The 20133-nt window shown below is 42.5% G+C and overlaps 1 protein-coding gene across 4 annotated transcripts in view; it reads right to left on the reverse strand.

Annotated features, from left to right (window-relative positions):
- Positions 1 to 20133, reverse strand: part of MICAL3 (microtubule associated monooxygenase, calponin and LIM domain containing 3) — a 168515-nt gene that overhangs the window by 78435 nt on the left and 69947 nt on the right. For all 4 annotated transcript variants that reach the window (XM_065405170.1, XM_065405164.1, XM_065405156.1 and 1 more), the window contains 3 exons: positions 19414 to 19600; positions 15242 to 15330; positions 13945 to 14032 (listed from right to left, as the gene is read on the reverse strand). In XM_065405170.1, coding sequence (XP_065261242.1) covers positions 13945 to 14032; positions 15242 to 15330; positions 19414 to 19600 — 364 coding nt within the window. The remainder of the gene's footprint in view (positions 1 to 13944; positions 14033 to 15241; positions 15331 to 19413; positions 19601 to 20133) is intronic.

A 20133-nucleotide genomic window follows, 5' to 3' on the forward strand; every position in this document is an offset into this window, starting at 1 on the left:
ACCTCAAAGAACCACCAGGGACCATGCTCCCCGCAGGAAAGAAAAAACTGAGAAGCAAAGCAGAGAAAGTATAGGTGTAGGGCTCTATTTTCAACTTGCTGAGGTTTCTGTCCATGCGCCTCCTTTCTGTGATCCTTATGATTTAATATTTTAAAAGAATCAAAATTTAAGTGTGCAATTATTATTGTAAGGCATTAATAATGGGAACCTCCTGAGTCTTCAGTACTGTATCACTATCTTTTACTCACTGTGGTACCCATTTTTCATTACCCTTGTCAAACAACCCCCTGTAGCCTTTCATTTTACCACCAACACAGTTGATTAATATGCATCTGCTAAAATAGTTATACAAGGTATCCAAGTGAGTAAACCCATCAAAAAAAGGGTTCTTGATATGCAAGTAATACATTCTAGCAAAGAGCTGGACATGGAACACTTGAATCCAAAAGTACTAGGTGTATCTAATGATCAAAAGCAGAGCCTGTTTTTACTCTCAGTAGTAATTCTATCTGAGATCTTGGCAAATATTTTGGCCTGAAGTATCAAAAATATACAGCCACTAAGAGTTACATCACAGAGAAGCAAAAGCCTGGAATATCAAGTATTCTCAGTCTCCAATCCAAGTAGTAACCATATGCAAAACTTCATAGTTTTCAAATTCTGATGAGACCAGTTATTCACATTGGTGTGGCCACCTTCTTGCAAGCAGTGATCCAACTACCTGCCTCTTCAATTGTATTTTACTGTTTTCCATAATTAATCAATTCCAGGATGCACTTGGATGTCCATCATCTCCTTATTTGAGTTTCATTAGTTTCAAGATTGTATAAACTGCTACCCAGACGATAGTGTGAAAGTTGAGGGTGCTGTTGCAGGAAAACATTGAGGAGTGCTTATCCTGACTAAAAAGCTCCATGCACTCTCTAGGGTACAGAAAGGAAGGTATTTCTCACATCCTTCTCCTGGTTTTTAGTGATTGAATAGCCACACCCGCAAACATCCAGAGCTTCACACTTTTGTGCATATATCTTTCTGAAATTAAGGAAACTAATATACGAGCATTTCAAAAGCTACCATAATTTCAAAACCAAATTTCCACACAGACATTTGTACATTATTTTGAAGGAATAAATCAAATTTTATATTTTAAAAAGCCAGCCAAGTTACGCAAGCCATAAAGCATTTGAAAAGTCTCTTGGGTAAAACTCCACTATTTTTACCCCGCCCCCCCAACTGTGGCCTAACTTCCCAAAGAGCAGAAAGGATTTATGAAAAACTTTCCAAAAAGAAACAATGACTTTTGAGATGCCAGCAAGCACAGGAAATTTCAGACTCACACACATGGTTTAAAGAAGTAAACAATTAAGCAGTATCAAATGGAAGGGCCATCTCATCCTTAAACAGAGTATCTGCCTGATGCATATCCCCATACATGCACTATGGGCCAAATCCTGCATTTTTTGCACCCAAAACTCCACAACCACAGTGTTTGTTTTGGAAGTCTAAGGACTACACAATAAGGGTTTGAGGGACTATACATTGTTCCCTCTTGGCAAATCAATAAGGACCAAGGTGAGGAAGGATCAGAGGGAGTTTCCAGTGGACGTTTGTGGAGGTGGCAGCCCAGAAACATTAGAACCTTTCGTATGAAGTGACCATTCTGCACTGCCCTTGTTTAGTTGATTTGGACCATTTCCAACATCTTTGGAGGAAAGTTTAAAAACAAACAAACAAACAAACAAAAAAACACCTCTGGCAGACTTTTCTCAGTCATACAGACTGCTGATGATTAAGGTTAAGATTTTGTTATGGGTAATTTTTAGTAAAAGTCATGGACAAGTAGTGGCAATAAGCAAAAATTCACAGGAGCCGTGACATGTCCGTGACTTTTACTAAAAATAATTGGGGAGGGAGGGAGGGCCAAGGGAGAGGTCAGCTGCAGGGGCAAAAGGTTGCACTGCTCCGGCCTCAGGGTAGAGGGGTGCACAGCCCTGGCTCCGGGCACAGCTGAAGCTCAAGAAGTCACAGAAGTCCAGTAAAGTCACAGAATCCGTGACCTCCGTGAAATCATATCCCTGTTGATGATTCTATACTGTCCGTTTTGTTTAGCTACCATCACATGATGATACCTGCAGCTGACTAGCTGCTACACTGCAATTTTAACAATACAGGTGTCTGCAGGGAACTGGGAAAAGGGGCTGAGTAGTTTTTCTTCTTTATACACTCTCCCCACAATAGCGGAAGCAAAAGCCATCTGTGACTATGTGGTCTCCATTCCCTCCTTCCTCCCACCCTTCAAGTCACTTCTCTTGATTGTGCTATGTGGCATATTGTTCACTTATTTGGCTTTGGAAATTGTTTTGAAACTTTCCACATTACATTCAGTATCTTAATGTTCCTCTTCTTTTTATGCTGCTATTCCTGGAGCACTGCAATATGTTTGCAAATTGATAAAGGCATCTTGGTTGTTTCAATGAATTCACAGGGCAGGTACATTTATACTTGATGAGCATATATATTTATATTCAAGAGGTTCCACACCTCCCTTTTTTTTTTTATTATGAAAAGATGTCTCGTTTCATCTTTTCTCATCACTGTTATTGGACACTGGAGAAGAGGGTATAGCACTACAGCTGAAAACCCAATTCATAGAACACAGTTATTTTATTCTCTGCCATATCTGGTTTGACTGAGATCTGAAACAGCTTGTACGCTTTTCGCCATGTTCACAGCAAAGGAAATGATTTAGGTCAGTATCTTTTTCTTGACAAAGGTATGACTAGCCAGCATTTAGCTAGTGGAGCAAGTGAGAACTCTCAAAATAAGCATTTTGGGACACATGATGGAAATTGTCTTCCTAAGGACATGCCAAACCTTTCAAACCTGGGTGCCTGAAGTTAGGCTTCTAAATCCCTATTTAAGCTCAAGTCAAGATGGCTAATTTTCCAAAAGTTTCAAGCACCTCTAGCTCCCACTGATGTCAGTGGGATTTGTGGATGGCTCAGTATAGTGGAAAGCCACACCACTGTACTTAGGTTTCTAAATAGGGATTTCAAAGTCTAATTTTATGCATCCAGTTTTGAAAATTTGGCCTTACTATGGTCCCTATTTGTAATGAAGCTCAACCTTTGTTAAGTTCGCTTCTGGAGTGAATCAGCCTCAGGCAGTCAATGCCACAAAAGCACACTATGGATCTTTTGCGTAGAGACTGTCCGGTTTGGCCAATATACATGGCAGAGGGGCATAAAGAATAAATGGACACAAATCAGACATCAAGAATTGTAACATTCAAAAACCAGTAGAAGAGCACTTCAATCTCCCTCGACACTCAATAAACAGACTTAAAAGTGGCAATTCTTCAACAAAAAAAACTTCAAAAACAGACTTCAACGAGAAACTGCAGAACTGGAATTAATTTGCAAACTGGACACCATCAAATTAGGCCTGAATAAAGACTGGGAGTGGATGGGTCACTACAAAAAGTAATTTTCCCTCTGCTGATACTCACACTTTCTTGTCAACTGTTGGAAATGGCAGACGTCCACCTTGATTGCATTGGCCTCGTTAGCACTACAAAAGTAATTTCCCCTCTCTTGATATTCACCCCCTCTTGTCAATTGTTGAGAATAGGCCACTTCCACCTTAATTGAATTGGCCTCGTTAGCACTGACCCCCCTATTGGTAAGGCAACTCCCATCTTTTCATGTGCTGTATATATATATATATATATATATATATATATATATATATATATATGGCGACAGCACCACATTAAAGTGTGACTTCACTTGAAAAGTGTTTTAGGGAAGAGGAAAAGGGATTCAGATAAGGACACAGTGAAGGCTTAAGTCTAAATATTGACCTGCTTTGACAGTTAGGTCCTTTGAAAAAAATCTCACCTCAGGAATTGTAAACAGGTATTTTCTTCAATGGATCCTTGTTACAGCAGGAGAGCATCACCCAGTTACTCAAACCCTGTGTCTGGTGTAGTCTACCAACCCTCGGCTGTTAGTTTTTATTTGTATTACAAATATATATATACACACTGCTTACTGTATTTTTCACTCCATGCATCTGATGAAGTGGGTTTTAGCCCATGAAAGCTTATGCCCAAATAAATTTGTTAGTCTCTAAGGGTACGTCTATACTTCGCCACTGGTTCGGCGGCAAACAATCGAACTTCTGGGTTCGATTTATCGCGTCTTGTCTGGACGCGATAAATCGAACCCAGAAGTGCTCGCCGTCGACTCCGGTACTCCTGCTCGGCGAGAGGAGTACGCGGAGTCGACGGGGGAGCCTGCCTGCCGCGTCTGGACCGCGGTAAGTTCGAACTAAGGTACGTTGACTTCAGCTACGTTATTCACGTAGCTGAAGTTGCGTATCTTACTTCGAATTGGGGGGTTAGTGTAGACCTGGCCTAAGGTGCCACAAGGACTCCTCATTGTTTTTGCTGCTTAACAAGGCTCTCCCCCAATGTCAACACAAACACCTTGAGTGGAAGCTACTGTCACCTAATCTCATCCATGTTGCTAACTTCAGCAAGTGACTAAAACTACAAGTTATCTTCTCTGGAGTGTATTGCATGGGGTGGCTACTCCATGACCAGTCATTCATGGAGCAGAGGAAACATGGTGTAATTAGAGCATTGGAGGCTTCCCTGTTTTAGTGCTGGTTCTGCCACTGACTTGCCCAGGGACCTTTGCTAAGACAGTTAACTGTGTGGTGACTCACTTTCCTCATCTGTAAAATGAAGATAATATTTTACCTGCTTAGTCTTAACTAACGTTTATAAAGTTCTTTAAAGTACAAGCTGCTATGGAGGGTCAAGTCGGCAAGTGCCAAGCTCTGCGACCAGCACATTCTGAAGGTCAACTTGTTCTCTTTATAGGACTGGCTGTCCCATCAAAGATGTTTGTACACCCTGCAAGATCATTTCTAGGCCCAACTGTTTCATTGTCTTTCCTCGTTCTCATACTGCCAGGTTCATGTGTAGAACACACTTTTTAAAAAAAAATTCTATTTGATGTAGTATGAACTTTGGGGCTTTAATTAAAATGCATACAATTTCCTCTGCACTCTTTTTTCTAAGTATGTTAATAAATATTTTAAATTACATACACCTGGCTGTGGGGAGGCTGCTGCAGGGAGGGAAAGGCGAGTTGGTGCAGAGGGAGAGCTTTTGCTTCATGTATAAAAAATGAGGGGCCCCAAACAAGGAGTGGAATTTGTGGGAGGGCAAATGCGCCCTGGAAGTGCTGCCCACTTCTCTACCATGGCAGAATTTAGAGCAAAACTCTCATTGTGCACTAAGACAGCAGCAGCATGAAGAAAATTATAATAAAGAAAAAGCATAGTGGCAACCAGTGGAGAAAGTGCGTGAGATCTGTGAACATTTCACAGAGAATGAGGTGACAGTCACTGGGACTTATCCCATAACACAAACAGATGTTCCTCTAGGTTTTAGATGAAAATAATTTGTCCCTTTGCACCAGAGAGGGAGTTTGACTGAATTTGTGATGGGGACCAGATCAACCAAGGCTGGTTTTGAATCTTGGAAGCAAGTGTTTGATCCCTAGAGAGCAGAATGTGAGGGATAAAATTGCTGTTCAATTAACCTCTTCGCTGCTGAAGAACACAGGGCTGTTGTTCCATTTGTGCTTCAATGTGACACCCATGCTACATGGAGCAGCACATAATGTTTTACCCTAAACACCCATGGTTCATTTTCAGAACACAGGACTCAGTTCAGTGTCTCCCTCCCTGAGGCCCTGCCTTCTAAAGAGGTCTCTTGAATGATATCCAGTACTACAATAGGAGATGGAGAAAGAGATAGTGAGCTTCAGAACAGGTCAAAATCTTTGGGGGAACAGTCCCATGGGTAAGCACAGCTGATCAGCAGAGAGTCAAAGGACAAAACTGCAGAAGAATGAAACAAATAGCTTTAACAGATCCCGCCCCGTTTCTGGAGAAGGGAGAACCCACATAACTGGAAAGGGTCCTGGACAAGTCCCAGGAATCTGGTTGCTCTGTAGTAAGTTGGACTTGTATTCACTTCCGACCACATCAATGTATGTGTCAACACTGGGTTTTTGTATGATTGTTAGAGGACAAAAAGCAATATTTTAAAAGCTGGACTGCATATGTTCCCCTTCCCTAATAGAGAGAAACCCCACAAATAACCGAGGCAGATTTTCATATTCTGTTTACAGTCTGGCAGTTAAGGGAACTCTCCTGGCCAACATTAACACAGCAGACAAGATGTGCCCTACACAATCAGATCCCAAAGACCATCTGCTGGTATCTGCCTTCAGTTGCCAATGAAGCAGTAAGATGCATGCAAGGAGGGCACAGATGAGCTTCTTAACATAGACTAATCCTCTACATGCTTGAGAGCAGCAAAATAGACCTTGGCACTATATTCCAGTTCACTGCCTTGATGACAGTCAGGACACCACACAGCCATTTTGGGGAGGAGGAAAGATGTGAGGAGAAGAAAAAGATACCACTGGCGACAGCACCACATTAAAGTGTGACTTCACTTGAAAAGTGTTTTAGGGAAGAGGAAAAGGGATTCAGATAAGGACACAGTGAAGGCTTAAGTCTAAATATTGACCTGCTTTGACAGTTAGGTCCTTTGAAAAAAATCTCACCTCAGGAATTGTAAACAGGTATTTTCTTCAATGGATCCTTGTTACAGCAGGAGAGCATCACCCAGTTACTCAAACCCTGTGTCTGGTGTAGTCTACCAACCCTCGGCTGTTAGTTTTTATTTGTATTACAGTAACACCTTTAAAGGTCCCATCATTCTAGGGAATGTACAAATACTTAGTAAGAATGAGCCCCTGCTGTGAAAAGCTCACTGTTACAACAGATTTGCATCTCACTTCTATGCTTGTGTTCCCTCTCCAACCCCAAATATCGATTTTATTAATTTGTTCACAGTGAGTGGCAAGTAATGTTGGCCATTAGTAACGCCCTATGAAAATTCCCCACTGCCACTGACAGTTGAACCAACAGCATTTACAATGAGTTTATCCAAAGCAGACCACTGCCAAAGCAGGCCAACCCTCAGTCCCAGCAACTTTGGGTATTTCTACCCTGCAATCAGAAGTGTAACTGCAGCAGGTGTAGAGGAACCCGAGCTAGCTCCAACAACTATAGCAGTGAAGCCGCAGCCACACAGCTGGCAGCACAGGCTAGCTGCTCAAGTACAGACCCAGGGTCCCGGGTGGGCTTCTACAAGCTATGCTGTCACTCAAGTTGCCACAGCTTTGCCGCTATTATTTTTGAAGCTAGCTCCATCAACGGTAGCTCGGGTACATCTACACCTGCTGCAGTCACACCTCTGATAGCAGTGTAGACATACCTTAAGACAATTTCCCCACAGAAATATATTAACCCCTCCCCACCACCACACCATGCCCTTTATTAGAAATGCACAGTGAACAGTCAGGAACATGAGCACAGAATCAGAAATTAGAGAGATAAAACCTGCTAACCCTTCTCCTCCTGGTGCAGAATTGCCCTCTAGATTTCTCTCTAGTACTTTCCAATGTTAGATGGCACATGTGATGGGGCTCTTCCACCACTTCTCTGGGAAGAATATTTCCTAGTCCACTAGATCAGTTGGAAATATCATCATGCAATTCTAGTCTCCCCCCAACCCTGGTCACCCATACCATTCCTTCCCTTGAACCAACGGAAGTAAAAATGGGGTGGAAAAGAAAAACTCGGAAACCTGGAGAGTGCTTGGAATTTATTCCCTTGAACAAGAGCGGTAACATTTGAACAAATAGTGTATCGATTTCACAGCAACAGGAAAACCAAATGTTACATAATTTAAAAAAGACACACTCCCCCTGCCCCCAAACAAACAAAACAAAACAGGTTAAAATATGAAAAAGTTTAAAAGGCTATAAGTGGAGATGTGAAGCCTTTCTGAGCATTGATCATCTTCCTTGCCTGTTTTCCATCACAAAGTTTGTTTCATATAAACTCCTGTTTGTCCCTGAGCCAAACCTAACCCCTAGGAGATAGTCACTTATCAGATTCTGCTTTTCAAAGGGCAGAAACTTAAATCATCCTAGGTAATGAAAAAGCAGCAACTTCTCTTTTATACAGATTTAACAGGTCTTTTTCTAATGTCATGAAAAACATTTCATGTAGCTTCTGAAAGTGCCCAGAAAAATTCACATCATCCTTCAGAAAATACACACACAAAACAAACAAGTAATTCAGTGGAACAAGTCTACAGGTCTGAAAGGTGAAGGAAGAGCTGGGAGCCCTGCTTCTCCCCAAAGTGTTCTCAGCAGGATCCTGTTGGGGTATAAGGTACCAGGACCATCACTGCATATTTTGCCTTATCCCCAAAAGCTTTTTAGGCTCTTTCACATGGCAATTGTACAGCAACTGTGGGGTTAGCTGCCTTTCAATGCATCTGAGAGACGCAATCCCTCACTTCAGCTTTCCCCTTTCCAGATTTCCTGCACTTGAACCTGCAGTTCCCTCCACATTCTCCCTCCATGGAATCCTGATAAGAACACTGAAGAACAGGATGGACTGGGAACAGGTTAACATACATTCCAACTCAGAGGGCTTCCAGACTCCACAATGGAACAAGTTGATTCGTTGGGCAGGGACTTGGTCCTAACCCTTCAATTCAGACCCTCTTTTAGGTTTCCAGAAACACAGGGCATTACTCTCAAATCTATATTTTAAAACTCCCAGTTTGAAGAGCAGCAGATGAGCTCTCTTTGGAGAGCTGTTATAGATCAGCTATGGAAAGGTTCAGTATAATGTATCATGAATGCAGAATACTACTATTCCTTCCAACCCCAGTGAACGTTTCCAAAGCACAGCAGAAGTTTAAGTTCCTTTTTCCCATCTGTGTCTGATCAGAGTCTGGTACATTAATTTTCAGACTGAATTCTAAAATATGGACCTTTTTGGTTTTATTGGTTTAGGAATAGGGGTGCTTCAGGGTGGCTGGTATAAAATGCAAGCAACAAGTACAAAACACTACACCACAAGATTACTTCAGCAGGTGTAGTCAAATCTTTTAAAGTTGAATGTTTAAGACAGAGAGGGACACACTTTTAAAACACTGCCTCTATTCATAATGGTATAGAATCATACACACAAATGAAGGGTTCTGTGCAGGTAGGTTCATCTACATGCGCAAATGGGATTGTGTGTGTATGAACTGTATTCACAAGTAATGCACGCACAATTTAGGCACAGTCACACGTGACAACATTTATATGCATAAAGTCCACTTAGATGTGTATATACATACAATTCCCCATTTGTGCATTGTTTGCTGATACAAGAAAGTTTGTGCGTAAGTTCTGTTGTAGGTGTTCACAAGGAACCATGCAGAACTGGACATACTAGTGATGGTCAGTTGGGGCCTCTTTGAAAATGTGGTCCACATTAATGGGCATGTGCGTTACAAGAAGCAGCCACCCTCTCTCCTCTGTAGCCATCAAAAGAACATTCCATAGGTAAGCTAAACTTTGTTATATACAGTAGACTACACATATAAGAGATGGATAGTTAAGGGAATCACACTTTGGACTCTACTTACTGTACATATCTGTGGGATGTACATGAGTGGGCTTCCTGCCTTCATTATTGCACCCCTATTGTTATATACACTGTATATTCAGAGGCCTACGTGGTAGGAGCCCTGATCTCTTCCTTCCCTATCGCTTTCTGGATTCCGCTCACTATTGTTTGTATTTAGTGACCAAATACCTCTGCAGGGATCTTTCACTGGCTCATGAAGGACACGCTTCACTAGCCAGGCAACTATCTCAAAGATCATGCTACCTGCCATCTAGTGCTGTATGTCTACAGGGGTAAGATGAGCTTGTTTCCCTTCTGAACCTTCCATTGTGAGTGGGGAAGGAAGCAGATTACCAATAGGAGAGTGCTTGTCCCGGGGATGAAACATTTTACCTGCCCGAAGTCAAGCATTATTATGAGCTATGCATTGAAAGAGACTGTTCCAAGTCCACCTGTCAGGGAAGTGCTAAAAGTTCAGAGATAAGTTCTTATAGACCTTTAGAACAAAACACAAAAACAGCACTTGTATATTAAAAGCATATTAAAAACCATATAAAAATACTGTAAATCATATTCAAAAAAATCCAAGAGAGACAACAGTTACAGATTATCAAAGGAAGAGAGACAGTTGAAAAGCAGGGTTGTTGGGTTTTTTATTATTATTATTGTTTTTTTTTTTTTTTTTTTTTTGGCAAAAGCAGCTACTTTGGCACAAAGGCAAATGCAGAAAAGAGAGACACAAACAAGCAGACAGTACAGGGAAGGCTTACAGTCTACCACAAGCATGCCAGAGTTCAGCACCAAAAGCACAGTTGTAGCTTTCCCCACCCTTCCTTCACAAGAGAGTCCTGTTTATTGGGAAAGAATGGAATCAGCTGCCCAAAAGCCCATTACTATTTTCCCAGTTGAAGCGATAACTGTGCCTCCATAGCCAGTTTGCAAAAAATTCTCTGAAATTCCCCGCTTAGAGCCCTCCTGGTGTGCACACAGGCTCCTTGGCAAATCAGACATAACCCTCAACAGAACTGTGATTCTAACTGATTGCTGGAAACCTCGGCTTGGGTGTGAGATTGTCCCTAAAACTACAGTCATTACAGCACAAGGGATAAGATTATCCGCATTTAATGCCAACTAGAAAGTGGCTACATTGTGATGCATTTAGCAAAGGTAACACATGTAGATCAGGTTAATAACATCCCATGTGAAAGTGCTTAGTGTGACCTCACCACAACTCAGCTGACAACCTGCTGAATAGCGTTCAATGTTTGGAGGTCCTTTAAGTTTCCACCTCTTCCACCCAAGTTGGCTAAGAAACAAAGTGCCAGACTCACTGGTGGTGTAAAGTAGATGCCAAGTGTAAATGGGTTAGAACATGTGAGTGTAAATGGAAAAGTAGTGTAATTTACACCCATTTGGTATTCGGTGGGAACCAAACATCAGACCTAGCATAAGCTGTTGTAATGCCCACTGAACAGAAGCTTTGCCTGCTTACACCTGCATTGATTTTTGACCCTAGCAGTGTTGGGGATGGTGCCAGCATAAATTAAGAATGAGATGGGGCTGCTTAATGCTGCATCTTTCTGTTACTTGCCTTTCATAGTACACATCTTTTCCATCATCATCTAAGTTACACTCATTTTGCATATGAGCACTTCTTTGCTACTTATGCTGATTTTCCAACCAGTTTACATTCCACATGCAGCCTACACCATCACTGAAGCTGGTTCATCTTTCACAGAATTTGCAACTGTTAATGCAGGTTGCATTTGGTGGTGTTTGGCCCAAAGGGAGTCAAACGTTCTTAGAAGATATAGAGCTAACAGTAGCAAGTCCATCAGCCAGGAGAAGTAGAGACTTGGAAACAGCTCCCTGCTCCAATTCAGACAGGTTCGTGTTTAAGGTATTGGTCTATTCTACAGTGTACACTGTCTAGCAATATTCTCTAATTAGCACAATTTAATAAATTACAGCTAAGCATGTAGAGGGCATTTCTAGGTCAAAGTCAGGAATCCATCAAATGGAGATGTGCCTCCCTAGGATTTTCCAGGAATAGAATCACATCCTTTCACTGCATTACCAATCCCAGTAGTTTAAAATTCGCCCTAATCCTCCCCGCAACCTACCTCTCTTTTTAAAAGCACAAAGAACTGTGAACACTAGCCATATACTTCCTGACCCAACCAGCAGAACAGAATCCAAAGGCAGGTGGTTACAAGGCATACAACAGTTATATTGCTGCGCTGGCTAAGTGAGAACTGACCTGCAGTTAATGAAGCTTCAGCAAGCTTCTCATGCACACTGCTTTTGAGCCAATATCTCCCCCGTTCTATCCCACTTCTCATTATTGCCAGTAGTTTTAAGACACACTTAAGACTTCCTACAAAGAGGCTGGGGAGATGTGAAATCTCAGCTGAAAAGGGAGACTCCAGCATAGGAGGTAAAGCACTGCCCGCCTCCTTACCGTTAAACCTCTCTCTGCCATGCACACAGCTGAGTATGCAATGCACTATACTACCCTGTGGGCGATTCCAGTGGGCATTTTAATAATATAATAAGCAGCTCTACTATACTTGGTGCTGTATATGAGTGCATACTGCCTCATGTAACATCCCTTTCAAGGGCCAGTGTTCCAAATAACGTTATGGAATTCCACTTCTGCGGAGGCAAACAGAAGCAGGCTGTTAAAGAAAATAATGTCTGCTCTGTTCTATTCCTCTCCCATGCAGATGGATCACAGATCTATCCACAGGGTCACGTACAGTCACATAACAATAGCAGCAGATATTTATTTATTTGGCCATACCTGTATAGCAAACCATGGCCTATCATCTACCCTCATCACTTATCTCTCCACCAGCATTTGTTGAACAGTAAAGATCTAAGAAATAGCCAGTGTTTTCCGTTCATCTTAAAAGTTAAGTCTCTTCTAAAAATTCTCCCTGTTTTTAAAGAAAGATCTGATTCTTAAAGGGAAGGCAACTTCAAATCACTCAATAAAAGCAGTTAAAAATAGTTTAAGGTACTACACCTGCCAAAGACATGAGGCCAACTTTTCAGATTTTACAATGACATTCTCCTTAAAATTTCTCTCCCCTCCATTTTGCTGCACAGAAAACCCATACAAATGGAGGAGAAAACTGTGAAACTAACTACATACAAAGCGCTGCCAAATGCACAAAGTAAAACTGAAAAAAGAATTCTCTAATCACTTACAATTATCTTACATTGTAATAAATAATAAATAATATGAATAATTTAAAAAAATTCAGACAAAAGCATGATTTAAGCCGACTATATCCCTTAAGGTCTTTTAAAGCTAGTACTGTAATCTGGGGACATTTTGCTACATAAAGTGTGTCTATTTAATATTTTCGCTCTCCTAAAAGCAACTGTTTTAGTTTATCCACAGTATTCAGGGCCCATACACTAGAAACCAACTCTCTTTTCCCTCTTGCCCCCATCTCACCTTTTCCTTCTCCACTAATTTGCAGTTTTCAATAAAGACAATTGAGGAGCTGGGCCAGATGAGAGTCTGTGGCACAAACAGAACATTTCCCCCAAGTTAGAAGGAATTAGAGCTTTCAGATAGAGCAGACTATCCGTAGCAATACGGCACATGCTGTAATAACCCAATTCCCAAAACAACTTGCCAAGAGCAGCACATGTTCTGACAATGAGGGGAGAGCACCAGGATCTGCCAGCACCAAGGAGTTCAAGAGTTTAAGGAACTGGTTTCCTTTAGCTGCAGAAGACACCAAGAATTCTTAAGTAGCCACAGTCCAAAGACAGCAACAGGGTTTTTTTAAAAATTCCGATACCAGGTTAATGAGAAGCTTGGGAGGATGGGCACTATATCCAGAAATCAGGTGAACACAGAAATCCAGTCTATGAATTATTGTAGTCCAGAGATACCTTCAGTTCTATTAACACTAAAGTGCAGACTTCACAGATCAAGCCTTTTTATTTGGGCTCATTCCAAGGAAATCCTGAACTGAGTATCTGTGTTCACCTAGAATGATTTTAGACAATGCCCTTGAAAAACAGAGAGTCCAGGCCCCAAAGCCACCACACAAAAGAATACCCAAAATTCACACAAATGATACAGCTTACGAAGTCGGGTCATGTTAGAATCTTACTGGTCAGCAGGCTGACGATAAAACTCCCCCAGGATTTGCACAAGAACCTCTGACTGGACATAGAGAAAGGGAACCCCAAAAGCCATCAGCTGACACATGAAAAACGAGTCCAAAGGATTTTGGGCTACCTGGCGCCCGACCGAAGAAACTGTGCTTTGCAGGCGCTGGCTTGCCACCCTAACTTTGTCAAAGAGGCTGAGAGAGTACTTCACCACCCTGCCAAAGAATGAAGCGGAGCTACCTGGAGTCCTCTCTGCCGAAATGGCTATGGAATTTGCCCGTCCACTTGCTTCAGCTGCCATGGCTTCCTGCAGGGATCCTTTGTTGTCCTGTGAAATGAGGGAAAGAAAAAAAAAAAAACAATCAAAGAAGAAATTGGAAACCCCTTGGAAACATTTACTTTTAATTTGGAGCAGTGTGTTTTTTAACACTGAACATGCCCAACCACCTCTTGAACAGCAGCATTTGATTATTTATGGGTTAGGCAGCGTCTGGACATGACACTCAGGAGTCGGGCCCAACTAGTGCATCGTCATCTGATTATTTATGTTCTGAAGATCAGTTTATGCATCTAAGAAAGCCAAAGAGGTGACATTTCTACACCTTGCTCACAGGAGTTACGACGACCCATTTTTGCCCTTCAACTTCAGAAGGAAGCAGGGCAGCAATGGGCCTCTATCCTTCCCCTGCACAGGGCGAAGGAAGCACAGCATTAACTTGCTATGGTAAAGGTAGGGCACAGGGGGAAGGGAGATAACACTTACTACAGAAAACAAAAGCTCCACATGTAAGAGGGCCCAGCTTTGAGCAGGTAGCAGAGAGCTGAAAGCAAACTTAATAGGATTTGAGAAGGTAACACTGCTCAGGATTATAATGTAATTTCCCAAAGAGAGTGTAGGAAGAGAGACTCAAAGTGAAACAGGGACAGAAAATAAGCCCAACTGATACTTTATGGGGTGCAGGGAGTAAAGGAGGAAGCCCTTTCTGAACTACACAGTACGACCTGCCCCTCTTTTCCAAGCATGATTCTACCTGTTAGTATTAAGTGAGGTAAAACGGTTCCTTTCTAGCAATAGGTTCCTATTAATGCAAGACAAATCTTCCTAAGGAAGAGCTCAATTTTGGCCGATGCGAGTGGATTTGGCTCAGAACCCAAATCCTAGCCACAGAGATGGGACTGCATTTCCTGAAGAGAAATGAAAATCATTGACAGAAAGGCTGTCAACTTTGTCATTCTAGTTCTTGTGGTGTTTGCAGGCTTCAGTAATTATTTTAGTTCAAAAAGAAACTACCATCAAACCCTAGACTGTGTGGGGTGGTGTTTTCTTTCTTAATGAGACCCACAAAAACATAAGAGATTGATAATTACAACACAGATTGCTCTTGAATTTACCACTTTACAAAGAGGCAAGCCTTCATGACATTTAAACATAATGTGATTCATTACGATTCTTCTACCCTCTGCAAAAACACATTTTTCCAATAGCAGGGATCAAAACCCATTACACCCAACATGTCAGATTAGAATAAAAAGTTACCTTTCCTGACAGAGGACCCACTGCTGGTCTCTTCCTTTGAGCATAACCAGAGAGTCGGTAACAGTAGTGAGGTTTACAGTAGAATTTACCTGCAGTCAGAACAAAAGGGGGAGAGAGGAGTAACAGTGAGAACAAAGCAGCTAAGTCTACACAATATAACACTCTACCTCAGTGAGATTTACTTTGCTATCTCTCCACTTCCTGTGCCCGGCCCTGCCCCCTCACTATGCTTGGAGACAAACACTCTGAAGTTTTAACTCAAATCCTCCTCTCCCCCTCCCTAAACAGTGCCTATTCCATTGGATGCCTGACAACCATTTAACCGAGATCCAATCAGCCACCAAAGCAGAGCTGAGGCCTCCGTGGTATCACACACTAACAATGCGGCAGTGTGTGAAGAACAAAGACATCATCACATGAAAAGCTGGCAGCCGCACTTTTGGGAAAATCAAGAATGAATACAACTATCAGAGGAATGAGGGAGGAAACGGGTGTTAACTCTGAAGGGACTATGTATGATAATATACCGAGACATCTTCCAAAAAAAGATATTCTACTTAAATCTCATTTCCCCAATCAACAGGCTTCATAGGACCCAGTCGAGTGCCACAACTAGAAGCCCAGCTGAGTACAGACCTAGTTACCTTTTACTCTTATTGGGACAGTGCTGGGGAAATGGTACCCTGGCCTTGAGGTGCTACTCCAATACAAACACGAGTATCGGGTCAGAGTGGTGGTGCTGCGTGAGCTTTCCATGCAGCTCTGTCACTGCACAGCTGCCCTGAAATGCACTGTAGATTCCTCGGCTAGTCCAACACAACTGCTAATGGACCTCAACCCTGCAACGTGACTTCAACTGTTTTACTAGTTCGGCTCCTCCGCGGTAAGAGCACCTCAATCCAAACGTGCAGCCCCCGCTACTAACCCAGTCCTGCCCTCTCCACTGTCAAGTTTTCTCTGCTTGAGTTCTGGCCAGGTTGCTCTCTGGGATTCAGGAGGTGCTTGGAGGACTTACGGCTGCAACCTACAATCTGGACTCATGGTCTTCTTGGCTGGTAAAATCTACCAGAACGACATTGGACCCATTATTTGAGAACACTGTCTCCTTTTGGGAAGACAAAGTGACTACATCTCACATTTCAGAGGTCCCTGCTCAAGAAACCAGCTCTTTATGCTGCTAATCTCTCCAACTACTGCCCTATGTCTAACTGTCCCTTTCTGGGAACATTTCTGAGAAGGGTATGGGGAAGGCATCACTGACAATATTGTGAGTCCGCAGACTTTCTTAACTCCTTGTAATCTGGTTTTAGGCCTGAGTACTATACCTAGACTACAATATTCTTACGGGTCTCCTTTTGACAACATATTCAGATGATGTGGTATATAGGGATTCTTTTAGATCTCATAGCTGCCTTTAATACTGCTGACTACAGAACGTGGATTCATTTGTTAACCCAGATAGATGAATAATATTAAGACATGAATGGCTCTAGTCTTCTCTCAGAAAAAATCCAGAGTGAAATATTGGATAATTTTTCATCTGCCCAGGGACTCTTTTACAGTGTGATGCTATTGTGAAAAAGGCTAATATCATTCTGGGATGTACTGACAGGAGTGTCATATGAAAGACACGAGCGGTAACTATTCTGCTCTACTTGGCACTGATGAGGCTTCAGCTGGGATATTGTGTAAAGTTTTGGGCACCACACTTTAGGAAAGATGTAGACAAGTTGGAGAGAGTCCAGATGACAGCAACAAAAATGGTAAGAGGTTTGGAAAGCCTGAAATGCACTGAAGAATCCTCTGCTATTCCAACACAACTCTGCTAATGGACCTCAACCCTGCAGTGTGATTTTGGCTGTTTTACTAGTTCGGCTCCTCCTCGGTAAGAGCACCTCAATCCAAACATGCAGCCCCCACTACTAACCCAGTCCTGCCCTCTCCACTGTAAAGTCTTCTCTGCTTGAGTGATGGCCAGGTTGCTCTCTGGGATTCAGAAAGGAAAGGTTGGATGAACTGGGCATGTTTAGTCTAGACAAGAGAAGGCTGGGAGATGGGAAGGGAGGGAACCTGATAACAGTCTTCAGATGTGTCAAGGGCTTTTATACAGAGGACAGTGGTCAATAGCTCTAATTGTGCACCAAGGGTAGGACAAGACAAATCAGCTTAGTTTGCAGCAAGGAAGATTTAGGTTAGATATTAGGAAAAACTTTCTAACTATTAGGCTAGTTAAGTACTGGAACAGGTTACCTAGGGAAGTTACGGAACCCTATCGTTGGAGATTTTCAAGAAGAGGGTAGACAAACACCTGACCAGGATGGTCTAGGTATACTTAATCTTGCCTCAATGCTGGGGCAGAGTGTGGACTAGATAATCTTTTGAGCTCCCCTCCTGCCCTACATTTCTAAGATTCTGTGGAGTACCATAGAGTTCTATTTGGACACTACTGCTCAATATACATGAAAAGCTGTTAGGGAAGCAATGTAGTTTGGGTTTCAGTGCTATCAGTATGGTAAAGCCTCAGCCATCAGACCAGGATGAAGTGATCATTTGGCACAGACTGGTACTTGGATGATTGCTGGCAGAAGACGGAGTAAATGCTTGCTGGCAGGGGGAACAACTAGAGCAGATGGTAGAAACTATTTCTGCCCTTGCAACTGAGGAAGGATCCTAGTTTATTGGTACTCAGACTTACAAGCAGAGGATTCTATTGGATAATCAGCTGCTTCTGAATGTCCAGGCTACCAACAGTGTCCAAGAATGGTCCTCCCCCAGCCCCCAATCTTTGAGTACTAAGAAGGCTGCTGCTATTTCCTGTATATGTGGCCTTCAAAGCTACCACTGGTCCCTTGGGTCTGACAGCCCAAGTTTGTTGTCCTTGAGGACACATTGTAAAGGCCCATCTATGTCTTACTGGGAGGCTGGTTTGGTGATGGTTCTGAGATTTCCCCTTTCCCTTCACCCCCTAGTGATTGAGAGAGTTTGTTATTGTTGGTTGCTATAGGATCTATCAACAACATATATGTGATTTCAATTATATATTGCCTGTGAAACTTGAGTTTGATACCCTTGTGGTGTTTATCCTAGCCAGTGAATTTATGGATACTATTCTCGGTCATCCACATTGTGTGTCTAATCAGTTTCTGAAATTTGCTAAGATATTTATCTCCTGACATGCTGCAGCAGTGTATTCCACAGCTTCATTATATGTTGTCTCAGTTTACCATTTTTGTTTTGCTCTTGTATGAAAGGGACTGACTGAGTGCCTGACTGGTCTTCTATAAGCCATTCACTGCTGTTATTTTGTCTTCTTAAATAAGCCTAATATGCCATCACACTTTGCATAGAATCCTATACTGCACTCCCCCACCCACCTCTAAGTTTTTTTATGCCTTTTCCCCCCTTCTGGAGCTCCTCATAATCCACACTACTCTGACTCACCTAAACTAACTCATCAGTAAGTTTTGCCACCTCGCTTACAGGTCCATCACATACAGAACATCAGACCCAGTACTGTTCCCTTGGTCACCACTTTTAACAAATCTCGCTCTAGACAGCTAATTGGTCATTTATTCCAACTCTGTTTCCCCATTCAGCTAGTTTCATCTACAAATAGGACATCCTCAGCCAGTCTATGAAAAGCTAATATTATATCCATTGGTTATAAATCTCCTATTTTATTAACTTTGGAAGAATTTTTACTAGTTGAGTTCTGATTCCCCTGGCAGAAAGCGATTTGCATTTGTCCCTATCATGTTTTCCCCCCCCAAGTGTTTTAAAGCTCTGGCTTAAGACGACTCCTACTTTCCCGGAACTGAAGAAAGGCTCAAGGATCTATACTATTCAGGATCATCCTTACACGCCTTTTTAAAGGGAAATTGCATCACTCAGGCCCCTCTCCATTTCAGGAGCTATTTTTTAAATGATAAATTACATATTTTGCTAATAGTTCAGCTCTTTTGTTGTTTTCAAGAGCTGGCCATAAGGATACAGTCCCATATAGTCTTACCAGTTTAAATGAGAGGTGGTATTTGGGGAAGATATATTATTACTGCTCCTCACCCACCAATATTTGTAAAGTGAAGCCAGGGCTGAGATCTTGAGGCAATGCCCCAGGTACAGTGAGAGAGTGTTTTGGGTGTATGAGGAAGACGACAGGTAATTTCTCTTACCATCTTCAATGTCATAGGCGTAACATGATAAGCGCAGGGTGGTGGCGCAGTATTCGCACTTGAAGCAGCTGCGGTGGAAGAACTTGCCTTCAGCACTCAGCCTTTCCATCACGTAGACCCGCTTGCGGCAGAAGTAACAGACATCACTGCCTCCCAAATTCTGGGGGAACTCCTTCTTGAGTGAGCCCTGGGCAGAAATAAGGCAGGACCAGTGTTATCTGTGTGCAATCTCACCTCCCTAGCCAGGTCACCTTTTCTATCTGTGGATACTGAGCATCTGGAAGGGACCATTCTGTGACTCCGCTCAGCCCTACCCAGGGCACCAAGCAGACAACTGCCGCCTAGAGACAATAACTAACCTTCAAGTTCAGGGAGAAAGGCCTGGGTTTCAGTCCCTACATCTATATAAATCAGGAGTAAATTACAGCTTCCAGCTCCTTGGATAGGAGAGCTAACTGTCTCACGAGGGGTATTAATGCTGCCCTGGAGACAGTTGACTGAAGGAGGCGTAAGATGGACATCCTCCCTAAGTCAGCTGGGAGGGTTACTTCTGGAATGCTCCTAACCCTGCCTTTATTCACTTGCAAGAGACGGAGGCTAGTCTTGAAACCAAGATTTTCAAACTGCAGCTCAACACACCAACTGCCAGAAACATCAGTAATCCCTCGAGCAACCTCTTAGCCCTACATTTCAGTCTCCCTGAGACTTGTGAAGAAAGAA

The sequence above is a fragment of the Emys orbicularis genome, chromosome 1 (assembly GCF_028017835.1).
Source record: "Emys orbicularis isolate rEmyOrb1 chromosome 1, rEmyOrb1.hap1, whole genome shotgun sequence".
NCBI classification, from domain to species: domain Eukaryota; kingdom Metazoa; phylum Chordata; order Testudines; family Emydidae; genus Emys; species Emys orbicularis.